Genomic DNA, 18,893 nt, shown 5'->3' with positions numbered 1-18,893 from the left:
AGGATCATATGAAGAAATCCAACCATTAATGGCTAAAAAGAAACTAGCAACTCCATCGAAAACGAAGTATGCAAGAACGATACCAGTTTTTGTAGTTACAATGGAAGTAGCGGATCAGGTCCGGTTTCCGTGCAACACAACAATCTGATGGAGAAGAAAAAGGCTGTTGTTAATCTGGGTCGAATAAGGATAACCATTCAGAATCCGGTAACTCGTTTCTAGGTTCGCAACTTCAAGGGAAAGACGAAAATCTAGTTCTTAAAACTTATTCCTCACACAATGTTGACACATTATCTGTTTTCTCGACTTCGTCCATCTCTTCCGGTAAATGAAGATACAAGAAGAGAGAAAATAATAAGGCATACTAAGCTGTAATACGGCACATTTCGTTGCGACAGCGACTTTCTGAATCTTAGTGCTCGAAGCAAAACAAATCTTAATGCAGAAACCGCGAACTCATCGACTGCCTGTTGTAAAGAATTATCTCAAAATTAGTTTTATCTGTCGGTCGAAAGTATTAGAGCCTGAGATCAACCTTTAGATATTTTTTATCGATTTTGAATTAGTTTCGTAAAAGATCAATCCAAGGAGAACAAAGAAGAGCGAAATGCAAACATTTTGATGGTAATCTTATCACAAACATCAATCGATGGCAAGTGTTGATTGATTGATAATGAGTAAACAACAGCCGAAGAAGTTGATGATTGTATGCAGAGACACAAATGATACACAAATTAAAGTTTAGTGTCTAAAAATAAAATGTTTTAAAATTTAGTGACAATTGACGAACAAAATAAAATTTATGAGAAAGAAAAATATTATTTCATTATATCATTAACGATTTAACGACTCGATGCTTATATTGAATCCAAAACCAAAATTTAATATTGCAATCGAAGCTTTTTGAAGTTTGATATAAAATTTATATAAACCATAAAACTTAATGACAAATTAGAGTAGTTTACCTTAAATTTTATTCCATGAGTGAATAAATAACCCAAAATTATTAAATGTAACCCAAAAAGAGTTATAAATACAACAAGCCCATCAAAACGAAATGCCTGGTTGTGATTTTTACTCGTGAGGCCAGTGGTAGGTAGGCAATGAAGAGAGAGGATATTGAGAGTCCACGATCACTTGCTTGCGATCATTTTCCTGCTCTCATAAATTCCTAAACATAAAGACAAAATTCAAGCAAAAACGAAATAAATCCCGTGGTGCCTGTTAACTAAATTTTCTAGGGGCTGTGACGGGCTGTACCGTGTTTTAGTGGGCTAGTAGTACTTTCGGCTCATTCATCTCTTCAGTCTTCACCTGATTAATAGGCTTAACCACCACCCAGAACAGAGCCAACCACCAGATTTGGCTGGTGGGTTCTTGTCATCATCTTGGTATTTTCTCTACTCTTTCAACTTTCCAGTAAAGATTGCAACTTTTCAGTCTTTGGGTAGCTTTTCATTTTCTCAATCCATGGCTTCTTCCATACTCAATGGAGCTCAAAGCTTCACTCTCATCCGAGGAGGTGTAGCCCCCAAAAAGATTGGTTTTTTGGGGTCAGGTTTCCATGGGAAACAGTTTTCCAATGTGGGTTTAACGATGTCCAGGCCAGGAACAACGATATCCCCGAGGTGCAGCTTATCAGCTTCAAGGCCAACTTCACAACCGAGATTCATACAACACAAAAAGGAAGCCTTTTGGTTCTACAGATTCCTCTCGATCGTCTATGACCATGTGATAAACCCAGGTCACTGGACCGAAGACATGAGGGACGATGCCCTCGACCCAGCTGATCTCAACGAAAGGGACATGGTGGTTGTCGATGTCGGCGGTGGAACCGGTTTCACTACTTTGGGTATTGTTAAGCATGTCGATGCTAAGAATGTGACAATTCTCGACCAGTCTCCACACCAGCTTGCTAAAGCTAAACAAAAGGAGCCTCTCAAGGAATGCAAGATAATCGAAGGTGATGCTGAAGATCTCCCTTTTCCTACTGATTATGCCGATAGATATGTGTCTGCTGGAAGGTATAATTTTCAACCCTTATGGGACTATTTTGTTAATCAAGATGGAAAATTTTGGTAGCTTTATACTGTTAAATGAGGCATCTTGTAGACTTAGACGCATGATTTTATATCAAGGGATGCATTTATACGAAGAAAATATCTTAATTATACGATAATTTGAAATTTTCAGTTGTCCATCTCTGTATGTAGGAGTATATGGTAAGATTCTTCTAGTTGGTTTGCATGGATGATTTGTTTTTGAAATGTGGGGAATATGGTATTGTGTAATTTTCAGCATAGAGTACTGGCCAGACCCACAAAGGGGGATCAAGGAAGCATACCGGGTGTTGAAAAAAGGAGGGAAAGCTTGCTTGATCGGTCCGGTGTACCCGACATTTTGGCTGTCTCGCTTCTTTGCCGATGTTTGGATGCTTTTCCCCAAGGAGGAAGAGTACATAGAGTGGTTCGAAAAGGCCGGATTTAAGGATGTCCAACTCAAAAGGATTGGCCCTAAATGGTATCGTGGAGTTCGCCGACACGGTTTGATCATGGGGTGCTCTGTAACCGGTGTTAAACCTGCATCCGGGGACTCTACTTTGCAGGTAATCGTCTTTTTTGAAGTGTTAGTCTTCGAACTATCGAAAGTATTGAACTGATTTGTCGATCTATAGGATTATCTAATCGCTTTTAGTATATTAGGTGCATACATTTTCAGATGATACTTGATTAATGGAACATAAAGAAGAGCTATAAGATGTATGGAAATGATTTCTTTGGTCCATAATTAATCAACTGTACAGATTTGTGTCTACTGACATTGAATCATAGAGAACTATCTTGGTATAATCTCCGTGTCGTTAAGTTCACGACCATCTCCGATGTAACCTCCGATGTATATTTACTATATTGTCAGCATCGAGTCATGGCATACATATCCTCTCTGCAGCTTGCACTGACTGGTGAAATATGAATTTTCATGGAACTAATGTGACAGCAGTCATCTTTTGGATTTTTTATTTCATCATTCGTTTCTTTTGCAGCTCGGACCGAAGGCGGAGGACGTATCAAAGCCGGTAAATCCGATTGCATTTCTCTTCCGCTTCATGTTGGGTACCATGGCAGCAGCATATTATGTACTGGTACCGATCTACATGTGGCTCAAAGATCAAATTGTACCAGAGGGTCAACCAATCTAAAGAGAGAATGTAACTCTGCTGCCCTTCCAAGTTGGATACATTTCTGTAGTTCTATAACCTATGTTAGACTATTAAGGGCGTTTTTGCATTTCTTAAATAAAACCGAGCTCTTCAGGTAATTCACCCGCTTCTTTACTTTGGACTACAGTTTGAAGCTTGGTTTCATGACAAAGGCAAGATTTTTATGTTAGAATGAGCGAATTTATAAAATTTTAAAGGGAAGATGAACTTATATGGACATTTTGGTTCATATTCTTTTTAGAACATTTTGGTTTCTAACGTTTTATTTAGGATAAAAAGTCTATTCATTGGTAGAACCCGTTAGTAAACAAACAACCAACACTTCAAAATATGAGTTTCTTTTACCTAAAATAAACTGTTGGACTTGGTGGCCAAATTACTAAAGAAAGGACTAAAACAACTATTTAGTAAAAAAATAAGATGTATTTTGTCATAAAATAAGATATTTAAGGGTCAAAATATTTTTAAAAAAACATAATATAAATTAAAATGACTATTTATTCAAACAAAAAAAATTAGCTGACCCTATTCCTATATATAATAAGATAAGGGAGAAGTAGGGTAGTAGGTTGTCCCCAACTCCAGGTTGAGAGCAGCTTCCGCAAACAACTTTATGCCATATTTCTTTACTTACTAACGATTAAGTAATCAAATTTTATAAATTCATAATTTTGTTGTTTAAAATGAGTATTTTAATAAATCAACAATGTTGGTTTAAATGGTAAATAGTTTGAAATCACTTAAGTAAGGCTCGAGTTTGATTTCTTGTGTATGCAGAGAATCTCTCTGCTGGGAGACTCGCACACCAAAAATAAGTATGTGACGTTGGTGGGTTTGGATTAGTCATGGCGAATCGGGAGGACAAAAAAAATGAGTATTCTAATAATTGAGCAAGCATATTTTGTCAGTTAGTCAAATTATTTATCTTTATTCTCTCCTATTTTCTAATGTTATGGTTCTACATCTACTAAAGCATTTCACTTTCTTTCCTTGGAATCTTTCTTTTCTATCCCTCTAAATAAGATTAAAATTAATTTTAAAATTTGTTAAAAATATTTTATTTAAACGTTTAGAATAGTTAAGTAATCATATGTTGAATTTATTTTCTTTTTGTTATCAATGATATCATTTTACAATTAATTAAAAAATTAATAATTTTTCAAATTAAATAATTAAAATTTTAAAAATAAAAATATGAAATATATATAAAAAGAGTACATAAACGCGAATCATATTTGTTTTTAAAAAAAACGCCATATATGTACGTATAAAGTGCAAGTACTACTCCTGTAATCTTGTTTTTGCTTTGGGCTTTACGTAAGTTTACTTGGTGAAGGGGAAGTATCTGGGTTCCATTTTCCAGTATGCATTGGCTAATGAATCAGGCCTTACTTTGAACCCAATATCTACTCTCTCTTCTTTTGAAATATTCAGTCTAGTCTAAGAAATTGAAATGATCCACCTAATCAAATCAATCAATTTCTATTTTTCTTTCCCAATTACTTATTTTAATTGATTCTCTAAATTCAATATAGCTTTTTAAGTTTTAATAACCCTTACATCTATAAAAGATAATCTTAATGATCAATTATCAATTTTAATAATATTTATCTCATAGTTGCGTCGTTCGTCCCCTTTCTTTTTAATTTTTATTAATCCGCAGTGACATTAGTTTTAATATTAGTTGATGATTATTAGTATTTTTTGTTATTTTTTTAATATCGCATCTTCTTTCTTTTTCTTTTTTAATAAGATTGTCTACATAAAACAGTTTTTATCTATCTTCATAACACGTTTTCTTTTGTTTTTTCGATCGTTATTTTCATTTATCTTTTTCAAGGGTTGATTTGACATTGCCCACGACTTATCAAGATGACACTTATATATTATCTTTTGATCTTTCCTGCTTTGGATCATCGAATTAGATTTGGATACATGATTTGTGTTTGTAGATAGCTTTTCATGTCGCTCGAGTCTAATTTGCGGTTTGACATTATTTTTAATAGTTTGATCTCCTTTGTGGTTCGTTTGCCGATGCGATCAGATTTGTTTGGATCTATCTTTATTCGAGTTTCTTGGTTAAATTTTTAATCTTTATTTATATGATCTTTATGTGGTCTTAAGTGACTAGTTTTTTATTTTACTTATTTACAATTTTTGTTCTTTATTTTAGTTTTATTTACAATTAATATTATTATATAAAAATATTATATTTAAAAACTTGAAAATTAAGGTCCATTAACACAAAATTTACTTTCACACTACCCACCTCTTCTGTACCTAATTTTCACATTAAGAATTCCAATATATATGAACAGTACATTGTCTTATAAAAATATATTTTATGAAATTTTGATATTTCCTAGTTGGTACTCTGTAATTCTTTAGTAAGTATGAACGGTACATGATGGTTAGCTAAAAAGGGAGACTTTCAATTTAATACAATGAAATCGACCTAAAAAAAACTATTAATAATATGTAAGAAGCTTAAAAGAGACCATTTCCGATCATTTTTTATTACTATTTTCATGTCGATAAAACCCAAATGTCAATAATTAAATGTAAAAAATGCATTTGTTAGAATTATTTTTTTAAAAATCTCTTTTTTGTAATAAAATTATTCAAAAAAAAAACACCTAAGTTTGTTTAACCATTTCCAATCATTTTTTATTACTACATGCAATGATAAAATTACTAATCTAGAGCAACGAAAGTTGATTTAATTGAATGTAATATTACAAAGTCTATTATAGAGATGGTTATTTCAACTTATTTTATTTTATTTAAAAAGTTATAATTCAAACCTCTTAAATTTTGAGTCATTTTAGTAATACAAAAATTAGTGTTCTTTTTAAATGATTGAATTCAAATAATTATATCTATAAGATATATACATATTATTAAATAGCTAATAAAATTTCAAATATACGATATTTTATAATCACTGCGTAATTAAAAAAAATAGCGCAAAAACAACCTAAAAAATGGTTTTACCTCCTTTGAAAAGTAAAGAATAATCCGTCACAACGCACGGCAGATACACACACCACAATCGTTAGTCGGCAGTGGCGTGAAAGCAGTAGGTGACGCGAGTGGAAACTGCAAGGAAATTGTGGATGCAATTATTTAATAAATAAATGATGATCATCACACATCCTCGTCCTCGTCCTCGTCATTGTCTTTGCGCTGCGCTCATCGCTCAACAAATTCTACGCACGAGAAATTACGAGGAAATTACCTTTTAGTCTCGGTTTCAACTATTTCAGCATTAACAAAAATAAAGAAAAACAAGGGTTGTTGCGACCATCACCCTTTCCACGACGTTAAAGCCAAAGTCCACAGCGCCCCACGCATTTTGGACTTACCTGCCTCATTCCATTCATTCTCGAGCATAAATTTTAAAATACAACTTATTAATATAAAGTTAAAAAGTTTCATAAATCAATTGTAATTAAAAATTTTATCAAGAGTAATTTTTTATGTTGTACACATTCTTCATAATATTTTTTGATATAGATCTTAAACATCATAATATAATTTTTCAGTTACAATCAAAAATATTATAAATTTACATAATATTATAAATTAACTTTAAATTTGTTTATCTCGCAATAAAACTACATATTCCCAAGAGAATTGTTGTTAAAAACTGAACCATAGCAGGCCCGGTAGCTACTTTGTTAGAAACAAGGGATACCCACACATCATTGAGTGACAAAAATTCTTATAATAACCATATAAAAGCGTGCGATCAAATGCGCTAAATTGAAAATAGAGTAGAGAGATTAAGGGCGAATAAAACTCAATTAGACTCGAAAACATAATTTTATATTACTTGGGTTTTTTAGTCGGTATGAATTTTGAGTTTGAGTTTGAATTTGTAGAGTTCGAATAAGTAAAGAAATTTAATTGTTTTGTATTGGTCCCTTATTTCTAAATTTCTTTAATTATTTCTTTATATTAAATTCATTTTTTAACAAATTTAAACCACATACTCTTAAAACATTGTAAAATACCCTGAGGACTAAAACCGTTCTTAGACCAATTATTGGTTAGAGTTGGAAGAAGTTTATTTATTTAATGGACCAAGAGTTGGGAGGAAAGTTTAGTTAGGCAAAAGATAGGTACCAAAATGACTCTTTAATAGTCGTTCACCCTTTGTTTCTGTTTATTACATACCAATCGTGACAAGAAGATCGTGAAAGATTATGGTGGGTGGATCACATGTCTCATAATATGAACTCTTGCAACTCGGTTAACTCGTAATTTCTGCTCACTTTCGACTCTTAACATATCGGTGGAGTCCGTGGAGGTGCCGTGGCTATCGCGATCCACTTAAATAATTGTAGCTTTCTCTGCTCATCTATCAATTTATTTATGTCTTAAAGTTCATACCTTTGAATAAATTGACTAATATAACAATTTTAGAAAATATCATAATATTTTAAAATTTAAATGGTGATCTAGAAACATTTGGCCAAATTAATCTGAGGTTCAAGTTATCATACGTGGCATAAAAACAGTCCATTTTAGTAGTCCAAGTTATTTTATAAATGCACTGAATCAATGCAAGAGACAAACCATATACATCTATTTCTCTAGACAAACAAATTTCAAGTAGTTCATTTATCATGTATTATCAGAACCCAGGGCTAAAAGCCAAACCGGCCAGCATTAAATTCGTCAAAGTACATAGAAGGTTGTTAAAGTTTACTCAAATAATCTTTTTAATCATTAAATTTGTTAAAAAATTACAAAATATACATTAAATTTAATAATTATTATATAACAATCAGTAAATTTAATAATTATTTTATAACTTTTAAACATTTTAAAGATTTCCTATGTATTTCACAGGTAAATATATTGAGAGAGATACAGAGCATAAAAATCAAGGCATTGTTGCTAAAATATCCTCAAATTTCGGTACGTTTCCGAATGTTTTTCAACAATGGCGGCTCCAGAAAATGACTGAAATCCACAAGCAAGCAATCGCTTGAATTTTTGGTTTCAAATCAGATTATGTACCCGATACCCTATGAAAATGTAACACGTGTATGTAATTTTCTGCCTTTTCCCACACTTAATTAAAAGAATCAGCACTAAGTGGGATGGATTTATGTGGTTTTTATGACATTCGAAAGTCCGTACCACTTTCTGGTTCTGCTGTTGTTGTTGGGTTGGCCACATGAATGAAAGATCGTCCAACCAAGAACCAGTAGCAATACCCATCATTCTCGACTTATACAATAAAACAAAGTGTACAATTTGTACGGTAGATTCCACACTAACTTATGTTGCCTTGGTCTTCGTGTTTAATATTGCCACTACTTTGATTTTTATTTTGAAATTTTATGTAAGAGTAATAAATTTAAAAGTCTTAAACTATAAAATTTTATAAATATATAATAAATCATTAATATAAAATATAAAAAAAACTAGTTAAATTATATTGAAATTTGAAACTTTAAGGATGCAACAGCACCCCAACATCCCGCGATCCCGCAATTAAAAAAGTGAAAAATTGATAGCATTTTTGGTAAAATTACAGTACAAGTCCTTATGTGCTGAGCATATTCTGATCATGTACTTTTGAAAATGAGAAAAAATGTTACTATACCAGGAAAAAAAACACGAGTAAGCTGATATTTTTTAAGAAAAAGTTGCAAAAAAATATATTTATGCTAATCATTGATTAAATACAATGGTCTGATTTAAGTTACACAAAATCAACTCAACATGCCACGATACTTAAAAATATCACAACATTTTCTGAACTAATACACGTCATTTAATCGAGTCTACTGCGTAAAACTAATAGTAATTTTTAACTACAACAGAAATGACCATTCTGCCCGTACAGGGACTAAAATGCATTCCACATTATCGTACAAGGATCGATATTGTAGTTTTAGGCATTATGGTTGTCAAATGACTTTTAAGGCCGAACCTGGTCAGTAACATGCTGCAAGTGCAGAGGCGGTCTGTTGACCAAAACCTTCCAATGCTAATTATAAATACGGCGTCGCCCATTTGTAGTTGAAAAGAAGTTTCATTCTCTCTTATCAAACACAACTCCAAACATTTTCCTAGCTGGTGAGAAAACCCTGCAACGACCGAACCATGTCCGGCGGTGACGATAACAAACTGTATGATTGCGGGACGTTGCTCCTCTCGGTCACAGCCTCCAGCTTCACCTCGGCTCAGAAGCGTTGGCGCATTGCCTATGCATCGATATATTCAGTACGGGTGATGCTTTCTCTTGCCAAGGAGATAATATCGAAAAGAAGCAGCCAACAACCCTCGATCTTATCCGATCTGCATCCGTACGTCGCGCTTGATATTGAACCATCGAGCTCTCAGCAGTGGGGTGAAAAGTATTTGTCTTCCTCCTTTGCACCGAAAATGGATCGGAAGAGACTCGTGGAGACCGTGAAAGAAAAAGACTTGGGTTCTCTTCGCCAGCTTGGAGGAGTCGAGGGCGTGGCTGCTGCTCTTGGCACGAATCCTGAAAAGGGAATCCAAGATGACGACCGAGAGTTTAAAAAAAGACGGGAGACGTTTGGTGCCAATACTTACCACAAACCGCCTCCGAAAGGATTATGGTACTTCGTGATGGATGCTTTTAAGGACACCACAATCCTTATCCTTTTGGTATGTGCTGCTCTTTCTCTTGGTTTTGGTATCAAAGTGCACGGCGGGGAAGAGGGTTGGTACGAAGGTGGAAGTATTTTCGTTGCCGTCTTTCTTGTGATTGCTGTCTCTGCACTGAGTAACTTCAGACAGGAGACTGAATTCGACAAGCTATCGAAAATAAGTAACAACATCAAAGTTGAAGTTGTTAGAGGTGGCCGCCGTCAACAAATATCGATATTCGATGTCGTTGTCGGAGATGTTGTCTTCCTGAAAATCGGAGATCAAATTCCAGCAGATGGAATTTTCTTGGATGGATATTCGCTGCAAGTTGATGAATCGAGCATGACAGGAGAGAGTGACCATGTGGAAGTAGATGCCACCAGGAATCTATTCCTTTTTTCTGGTTCAAAAGTGGCAGATGGATATGGTCAGATGCTTGTAGCATCCGTGGGAATGGACACTACATGGGGTGAAATGATGAGCTCAATTACCAGTGACAAGAACGAAAGAACACCGCTACAAGAACGACTCGACAAACTAACCTCTTCTATCGGAAAGATAGGTCTTGCAGTTGCCTTTCTAGTCCTAGTGGTTTTATTAATCCGTTATTTCACTGGGAATACGAAAGATGACGAAGGGAGAACGGAATACATTGGTAGCAAGGCCAAAGTAGACGATATCTTGAATGGTGTTGTTCGTATAGTTTCGGATGCCGTAACTATTGTGGTCGTTGCAATCCCGGAAGGTTTACCATTGGCTGTCACTCTTACACTTGCTTACTCCATGAAAAGAATGATGGCTGATCAGGCAATGGTTAGGAAACTTTCAGCTTGTGAAACGATGGGTTCAGCTACAGTTATTTGTACGGACAAAACTGGAACCTTGACACTAAATCAGATGAAAGTAACCCAGTTTTGGCTCGGCCAAGAGTCCATCGAGGAAGACCGTTCCAACACCATTGACCCGACTGTTCTTGAATTATTCTACCAAGCTGTTGGTTTGAACACAACTGGTAGTGTCTGCAAACCCATCTCCAGCTCCGTACCGGAGTTTTCTGGCAGTCCAACAGAGAAGGCAATTCTCTCTTGGGCTGTCCTAGGTTTGGGTCTGGATATGGAAAAATTGAAGCAAAAATACAGCATTCTTCATGTTGAAACCTTCAACTCGGAGAAAAAGCGAAGCGGGGTTTCAATAAAGAGAAAAGCTGACAAAACCACTAATGTACACTGGAAAGGAGCTGCAGAGATTATTGTGTCCATGTGCTCACAATATTATGAGACCAATGGAGTCATAAGGTCCATGGACGAAGACCAAAGGAGCAGGATTGAAACGATAATCCAAGGCATGGCAGCTAGTAGCCTACGATGCATTGCTTTTGCTCACAAGCAAGTATCACGAGAAGAGATGGAACATGATGATGATAGCGGAAAGACGCATCAAAGAATAAAAGAAGATGGTTTAACCTTGCTGGGGATAGTCGGTTTGAAGGATCCATGTCGCCCAGGGGGTGAAGAAAGCCGTGGAAGCTTGCCAATCTGCTGGGGTGGACATCAAAATGATTACCGGAGACAATATTTTCACAGCGAAAGCTATAGCTACAGAATGTGGAATTCTAGGACCAGATTACAATGAAGAAAGTGGAGAAGCTATAGAAGGTATTCAATTCCGAAACTATACACCTGAAGAGAGAATGGAGAAGCTAAATAAGATCAAGGTGATGGCAAGGTCCTCTCCATTTGACAAGCTTCTGATGGTACAGTGCTTGAAACATAAAGGTGAAGTGGTCGCAGTCACAGGGGATGGCACTAATGATGCTCTCGCACTAAAAGAAGCTGACATTGGACTTTCGATGGGCATTCAAGGCACTGAAGTGGCCAAGGAGAGCTCGGACATTGTTATACTGGATGATAATTTTAGCTCAGTTGCCACGGTTTTAAGATGGGGAAGATGTGTTTATAACAACATACAGAAGTTTATTCAATTCCAACTTACCGTAAATGTTGCAGCTCTTGTAATTAATTTCATCGCAGCAGTTTCTGCCGGGGAGGTTCCCTTGACTGCAGTTCAATTGCTGTGGGTAAACCTCATCATGGACACACTTGGTGCTCTAGCCCTTGCAACAGATAGGCCGACGAAGGAGCTAATGACGAAGCCACCCGTCGGTCGAACTGAGCCTCTCATTACCAATATTATGTGGAGGAATCTTTTAGCCCAAGCACTGTACCAGATAACTATTCTCTTGATCTTACAATTTAGAGGTGAGTCTATATTCAATGTGCATGCGAGGGTAAATGACACACTGATTTTCAACACCTTCGTTCTCTGCCAAGTTTTCAACGAGTTCAATGCAAGGAAAATGGAGAAGCAAAATGTTTTCCAAGGCATTCTTCAGAACAGATTGTTTATGGGAATTGTGGGGATAACCATAATTCTTCAGGTGGTTATGGTGGAATTTTTAAAGGAGTTTGCCGATACAGAGAGATTGGAACTATGGCAATGGGGAGTTTGTATCCTACTCGGAGCTTTCTCATGGCCAATTGCATGGTTTGTGAAGCTCATGCCCGTTTCAGACAAACCCTTCTTGAGTTATCTCACAAATGTTAAGCAAGCCATCTACAAGAAACCTTCATCCTACGGGCATGGAACTGCAAGTGCAATAAGGTAAGGTTCCGAAAGAATAAAGATCGAAGTTCGTAATCACTCCACTGACATGCCGAACAGAGGACAAACAACGTAATGAGATCATGATTCTAGATTTCTTATGTTTTGAGAACCACTAACTCCTTATATATATATATATATACGATCTAACTTTTTTGTGTTTGCTCTAACTTTACCTAGGATTTTTCTAGCTACATGCCGATTGTTAGCTTATTCTTTTGTAAGATCTGGTATGGTTTATTTCTTAATAGAAGTTTTGAATCAGTATCATTTGTGCTACTATTTGTACTTAATTCTTATAAAAATAAAATACCTTTCATGTTTCTACCTGAGTGTCTTCCATTATTCAACCATCATGCATTTGAAATCTGGTAATGAAGTTCCCTGGCAAAAGCAGCAATCCTCTACTGACAAATTACTTAAAATGATCCTCTAATTAACATAGTTTTTGTTGCTTTAAAGGACATAACGGAACACTCTGTTTCAACAGATGTTTTTCTAATTGTACTTTAAAATATTTGAGAAAGAATTGTAGGGTTGAGAGAAGAATTACCTGTAGTAGTAATCATCCATGGATCGCTTCTTCGATTTCTTTGTTAAGTGAAGAGATGGTGTGTTGAGAACATTAACTTGAGCACCCCCTTTTTTGTTGATATCTAAACAGAGACAAAACGAAAAGGGAAGCCGTAAGAACCGAGACCCAAGAGCGAGGAGTATTGGAACTGGGAAACTTGTTATAATAGGTCGCTCATTTTGTCAAAGACTTGACGATTTTATTTACAAAATGATCTCGAAAATCGAAGAATATGGATTCATAACTTCTAAGACCATGACATACGAGATGAGCCACCTCGTGCCATGGTGATCCATTTTGAAAACATGTTGTAAACAGGACAAAATATTTACTACCAATATTAGTTCATTTTCCAGTCATATTAAAATCATAATGTACAACAATAATGAATCAGCCATGGCATGAATAAAAATAGGAATCAATATGGTTACAGATTCACCCCCTGCTTAGGCACATCTTTTTTTTTGATAGAAGTTGGAGGTCTCATTAAAAACTCCCTTCGTATTCTTCCACATACTTAGAAGTATGTTGAACAAGGAAGGAGGGAGAAAGAGTGCCTCTATTTATTAAATATAATACTAAGTACATGAGGTAACACCAAACCCACATGCGGGAATAAACACCAATACAACCCATATCACCTAGAAATCTTACATCGTCAACCAAAAAGCCCCTGCTTAGGCACATCTTATAACACAGCACACACAATTTCCATCCGAGTCTGGGTTTTATTGGTGTTTTTTTTTCCACAATTGAATCATTGATTGGCAATCTTAATAGCAGCTTTGGCATCTCAGGCTTACAGCATGGTCACTGCCACTGGGGAAATGATGATAATTTTATTCACTCTTAGCAGATTTGAACCAGAAGGGACGACATAAAGAAAAATTGCTTGATCAACTGTGGGTGGCTTCCAATACCAGCAGCAGGTAGGACGATGAATAGTCTGATTCAAAGAATTGGATGCAACAGTCACCAAAAATCCCCACAGGAACAAATCCCATCCTCAAAATGGTGAAATCTATTTGCATCCCTCACAAGAAGTTCACATCTGAAGAATTTCGAAACTAGCTTACAGAAAGTATGGCAATCACCACAGACACGGAGATTCTTTGTAATCCGGATGGGGGTTCCCTCAGCATTCTTGAGCAATCCATATGCAATGGCCAATCGTTCACTGTGCCCGTACAGCATCTTAACTTTCTCATTTTCTTCCACATTGTGCAAAACAAACTTTGTTTGAGGCACATAACTTCCTTCCTTCTCTAATTTTTGTGTGATTTGATCCAATTTTTTGGTTATCTGATGACACTCGGGATGAGACTTGTCTCTTGCCATGAAAGTATGAATCTGGTTCCCTACCTCAATCCAACTACATCCAGGACTTTTCTTCAGGCCTCTCTCCTTCATTCTAGTTCTAATTTTTTCAGCATCTTTACATCTTCCTTCTGCTGAAAAGACATTAGAAATAAGCACATAATGTCCGGGATTCTTGGGGTTTAACTCCAAAAGTTTCTGGGCTGCAATTTCTCTTAGTTCTTGATTTGAGTGTACTTGACAAGCCCGAAGGACTGCACACCAAATTTCAGCAGTAGGTGCCATCTGCATGTTTTTCACAAATTCATATGCCTCTTCTAAGCAATTAGCTCGACCAAGGAGATCAACCAAACAAGCATAGTGCTCTGGCCACGGTTGCAATTGATATTCATATTTCATGATCTGGAAAAATAGTCTACCTTCATCAATCAGTCCTGAATGACTGCAAGCATATAAAACTGACAAAAAAGCAATATGATCTGGAGTGAGGTTTTCCTTCATTTTATTGAATAAACTAATGGCTATTTTTCCATAGCCATGCATCCCATATGTATTTATCATACTTGTCCATAGAACTAAATCTTTGCTTTGAACAGACTTAAATATCTTGTGTGCACTCTCTACCATTCCACAGCGAGAATACATATCCACAAGAGAGCTGGCAATGGATCCTTCGAGAATAAAATCTTGCCTGATAATAAAGCCGTGGATTTCTTTCCCATACTTCACGGCAGACAAGCTGGAAACAGCAGAGAGTGCGCTCTTTAATGCTATAGAATCAGGGTTAATATTAGTTTTCATCAGGATATGGAACAGTTCAAGAGCTTCATTAGGAAGCCCATTGTGGACATAAGCAGAAATCATGCTTGTCCAAGACACAACATCCTTAAACCTGATCAACTCAAATGTTCGCACAGCATAATCTATGCTTCCACATTCTCCATATACATCAATGATCATGTTTTGTAGCACAATATCAGACAAGCCTCTTCTTATAATGTAACCATGAATTTCTTTCACTTGGGACACACATGCCAGTTCACTACAAGCCATCAGTACACTACCTATCATCATGGGATCAACATCAATACCAACTAATTGCACTTCTTGAAACAATTCGAAAGCCTTTAAACCATAACTGTTTTGAGCATAGCCAGCAATAACTGTAGTCCAAGAAATTAAATCTTTGTCAGGAATCCTATTAAAGGCATAGCCCATGTAGTTCACACAACTACACTTTGCATACATATCTATAAGTGTATTTCCAACCTGCAAATCTAAATCAAACCCATTTTTTATTGCATAAGCATGCAATTCCATACCATTCAATAAGTATCCCAATCGCCCACAAGCTAGTAGGATGCTTATCACTGTAACCTGGTCAGGTTTTTCACCAGCATTCCGAAAATCATGGAAGAAATGCAAAGCTTCACTGTACATACCATTTTGGATAAACCCTGTAAGCAGAGAATTCCAGGCTACTTTATGCTTTTCGTCCAATTCGTTAAAAGTTCTTACAGCCTCACTCATCTTACAACACCTGACATACATGGCAACCAAAGCACCGGCAACATGAGCATCGATAAGGTGAGCTGATTTCAACACAGCAGCATGTATCTCCTTACCTAATTTCCTAAATGAATAATCCTCACAAGCCTGAAGAGAAGCAACGATGGTGTAAGTATTTGAGTCAGGACCAGCCGTTTGCATTTCCCTGAAAAGTTCCAATGCTTCCCTAGATTTTCCACTTGAAGAGTATGCTGAAATTATAGAATTCCATGAAACTACATCATGTTTTTGAACCATTCTCCCGAATAATTTCCTTGCTCCACAAAGATCGTTACATTTCGCGTACATAGAAACTAAAGAATTGACAACACAAACAACAGAATCATACCCAAACTTGACAGCCAGGCCATGAATTTCAGCTCCTAAGTAGAGATTTTTAAGCAAACCACTAGCTTTAAGCAGAGAAGGAAAGCTATATGCATCAAGAAAAACACCCAAAACCCGCATCTCTTTATAGGTTTCAAAAACTTCAAAAGGCTTCCCATTTGAAACATAAGCTCCAATCATAGCATTCCAAGTGAAAATGCTTCGTTGACCCATTTTATCAAACACTTTCTCAGCATTCTCAACTGACCCGCATTTCCCATACATAAACACAAGCTTAGTCCCTAAAAACACGGATTCGGGCACGGAGCAAGACTTTATCATGTGGGCGTGAATCTGTAGCCCTTGATAAAGAGCTTTCTTGTGAGCACAAATATCAAGAACAGCGCCATAAGTCTCGTTTGGGTGATCATTGAATGAGACTGTTAGCGATTGAAATGCTTCCTTGAGGTTTCCTCGAAGACAAATATCCTTCAAGGTATTGGTTTGGATGGATTTTACGAGGAAAAGTTGGAATTTTGAGAGGAGGGTTCATTTGTGTTTGGATTAACATAGGGACATGAGCCGAAATTGAAGAGCAATTGTAAGTGTGGAAATGAGCCAAAGGAGTTGGCATTAGAGTGGAAGTGCATGAGAAGACAACACCCAGCGTAGGAGAAGATTGCAGTCGCATGATCAATGTTATTGTTATTGGAAATCTACTTAGATAATGTAAATATCTTTAATTTTATATAGATTTAGGATCATTAGTTGAGTGTAAATAGATGACTAAGATTTATCTATTGTCTTATTTTTTTGTAAATATCTTCTCATTTCCTAGGGTTAATTTCAATTATATATTTTTACTCATCCAACGGTCTCAAATCTATATATAACAAGAATTTTACATTGTGTAACATGATCTTATCTCATATATATATATATATATATATATATATATATATATAATTGACCAAATTATATACATTTTTCATTTAAGTGTTTAATTTTTTTTATAAATTTAAGTATTTAATATTTTTAACATTGTTATTTAAGTGCCTAAACTATAATAATTGTTAAAAAAATTTGTTAAAAAACAGTCAATCAATTAATATTTGATACTAACGTTGAATTAAAAAAAATCATAAAACTTTGAAAAATATCTCAACTTTTTTTATTTTTTCATAAATAGCCCAAGTCCTTTAATTCCGTTTCAACCATCGTTATCATTAACGATCACCGACCGCCAGCCCGATGATCACTTATCCATTGATCGAGATGAATGTGGGGAATTTAGTGATTTAGGGTTTGGATTTAGGAATTTTGGGGTTGGAAGCTAGGATTTACGGTCCACGATGGTTGGGGTCGGCGGCCAGTGGGGGTAGTAGTTGTGGTGGATGGCTGATGGGTGGGACAATGCTTTGGGATTGGAGAAATTTTAGGATTTTTTATATATTTAGTTTTTTTAAAATAATAATAATATTTTTAGTTTTTTTTAAATAAATTTATAAAATACATCACGTATCACATTTTGAGTAGTTGACGTGATTATATAACGTATGTTACGATCGAATCACCTAAATGATAACGTTGAAAATGTTATTCACCTAAATTGACTCAAAAAAATTTAGACACCTAAATAAGAAAAATGATATAATTTAGGCATTTTTTATATTAAACCTAAATTAAATAGTAAAACCAAAGATCAAATTCATTGAGTGATCTTAGTAGTTAAGGGGATGTTATTCTTCTTTGAAGTTATAACTTCAAGTAGTTATGTTTGTAAGGTTTATGTGTATTATCAATGACTAAGTAAGATTATAAACAAATATTACATTGTAATAATTTTAGATTAAAAAATATATTATAATAATATTTTAATTGATTGATTGTATTATACTTTTAAAAATAATTTATTAATGATCAAAATCATAAAAAAGTGATTTGCAATTTATTTTATCCTTGTTAGTAAGTAGGAATATAAATGAACATGAACGGTTCGTGAACCGTTCATATAACATTTGTTTACGTTCGTTTATTAATCTAAAAAAAATAATTTTTTTATGTTTATTAATAAACGAACAAAACATAACTCTACTTTTCCTTTTATTTTCTTAAATTTTAAATATTGGTGGAGACAGATGCTAAATTAAATACAAAGTAAATTGTGGAGTCTAAAGTGTAAAATCTAAGGAGCTTATGACTAGTGACATAATTTCATCATTTTGCTGAAAATATAAATAAATATGTTTACGAATTTTAAACAATCCGAAAGTGGGTATCTTAAAAAATAAACAAACGATACGAACATCATATTAAAAATTTATATAAATAAGAACCGAACATAAATATTTTTAAAATTAAATAAACAGACATAAATACGACCCTACTTGTATAAGTATAGTTCATTTGAACTCCTATTAGGCTGGAAATATATTAAGTAGGCTCATGAGCTGGGCCTGTGTTGTTGAAAGTCTTGTAATGAAAGAGGTAAGTATAGGTTTTAATAAGGCAGAGAAATGAAGTTAGAGAGAATGGAGCTTATACCAGTTTTTTTTTTTTTTATAAATTTTTAAATACGAGATCTTAAAGAATAATAATTAGTCAGTTGTC

General features: G+C 35.1%; 2 protein-coding genes and 1 pseudogene across 2 annotated transcripts; 2 read left to right on the top strand and 1 right to left on the bottom strand.

Annotated features, from left to right (window-relative positions):
- Positions 1–1,241: 1,241 nt before the first annotated feature.
- On the top strand, positions 1,242–3,318 carry LOC120189169 (2-methyl-6-phytyl-1,4-hydroquinone methyltransferase, chloroplastic-like). The gene is made up of 3 exons (XM_039192510.1): positions 1,242–2,024; positions 2,299–2,605; positions 3,044–3,318. The coding sequence occupies exons 1-3, from the start codon at positions 1,471–1,473 to the stop codon at positions 3,197–3,199; spliced, it is 1,017 nt and encodes a 338-aa protein (XP_039048441.1). The 5' UTR covers positions 1,242–1,470; the 3' UTR covers positions 3,200–3,318.
- Positions 3,319–9,234: 5,916 nt separating this feature from the next.
- LOC120188759 lies at positions 9,235–12,696 on the top strand (annotated as a pseudogene).
- Positions 12,697–14,038: 1,342 nt separating this feature from the next.
- Positions 14,039–16,992, bottom strand: LOC120189143 (pentatricopeptide repeat-containing protein At3g63370, chloroplastic-like). The gene is given in 2 exon segments (XM_039192476.1): positions 14,039–16,799; positions 16,801–16,992. Coding segments are annotated over 2 exon segments (2,910 nt in total). The 5' UTR covers positions 16,975–16,992; the 3' UTR covers positions 14,039–14,063.
- Positions 16,993–18,893: the final 1,901 nt, after the last annotated feature.

This window comes from Hibiscus syriacus, unplaced genomic scaffold (assembly GCF_006381635.1).
Source record: "Hibiscus syriacus cultivar Baekdansim isolate YM2019G1 unplaced genomic scaffold, ASM638163v2 tig00116951_pilon, whole genome shotgun sequence".
Taxonomy (NCBI): domain Eukaryota; kingdom Viridiplantae; phylum Streptophyta; class Magnoliopsida; order Malvales; family Malvaceae; genus Hibiscus; species Hibiscus syriacus.
The sequence above is the reverse complement of the archived record's forward strand: the minus strand, read 5'-3'. Positions and strand labels throughout refer to the sequence as shown.

Coding starts and splice junctions, on each gene's coding strand:
- LOC120189169 (XM_039192510.1), top strand. CDS start 1,471: ATGGCTTCTTCCATACTCAATGGAGCTCAAAGCTTCACTCTCATCCGA. Junction 2,025..2,298: donor AGATATGTGTCTGCTGGAAG/GTATAATTTTCA, acceptor TGTAATTTTCAG/CATAGAGTACTGGCCAGACC. Junction 2,606..3,043: donor CCGGGGACTCTACTTTGCAG/GTAATCGTCTTT, acceptor TTTCTTTTGCAG/CTCGGACCGAAGGCGGAGGA.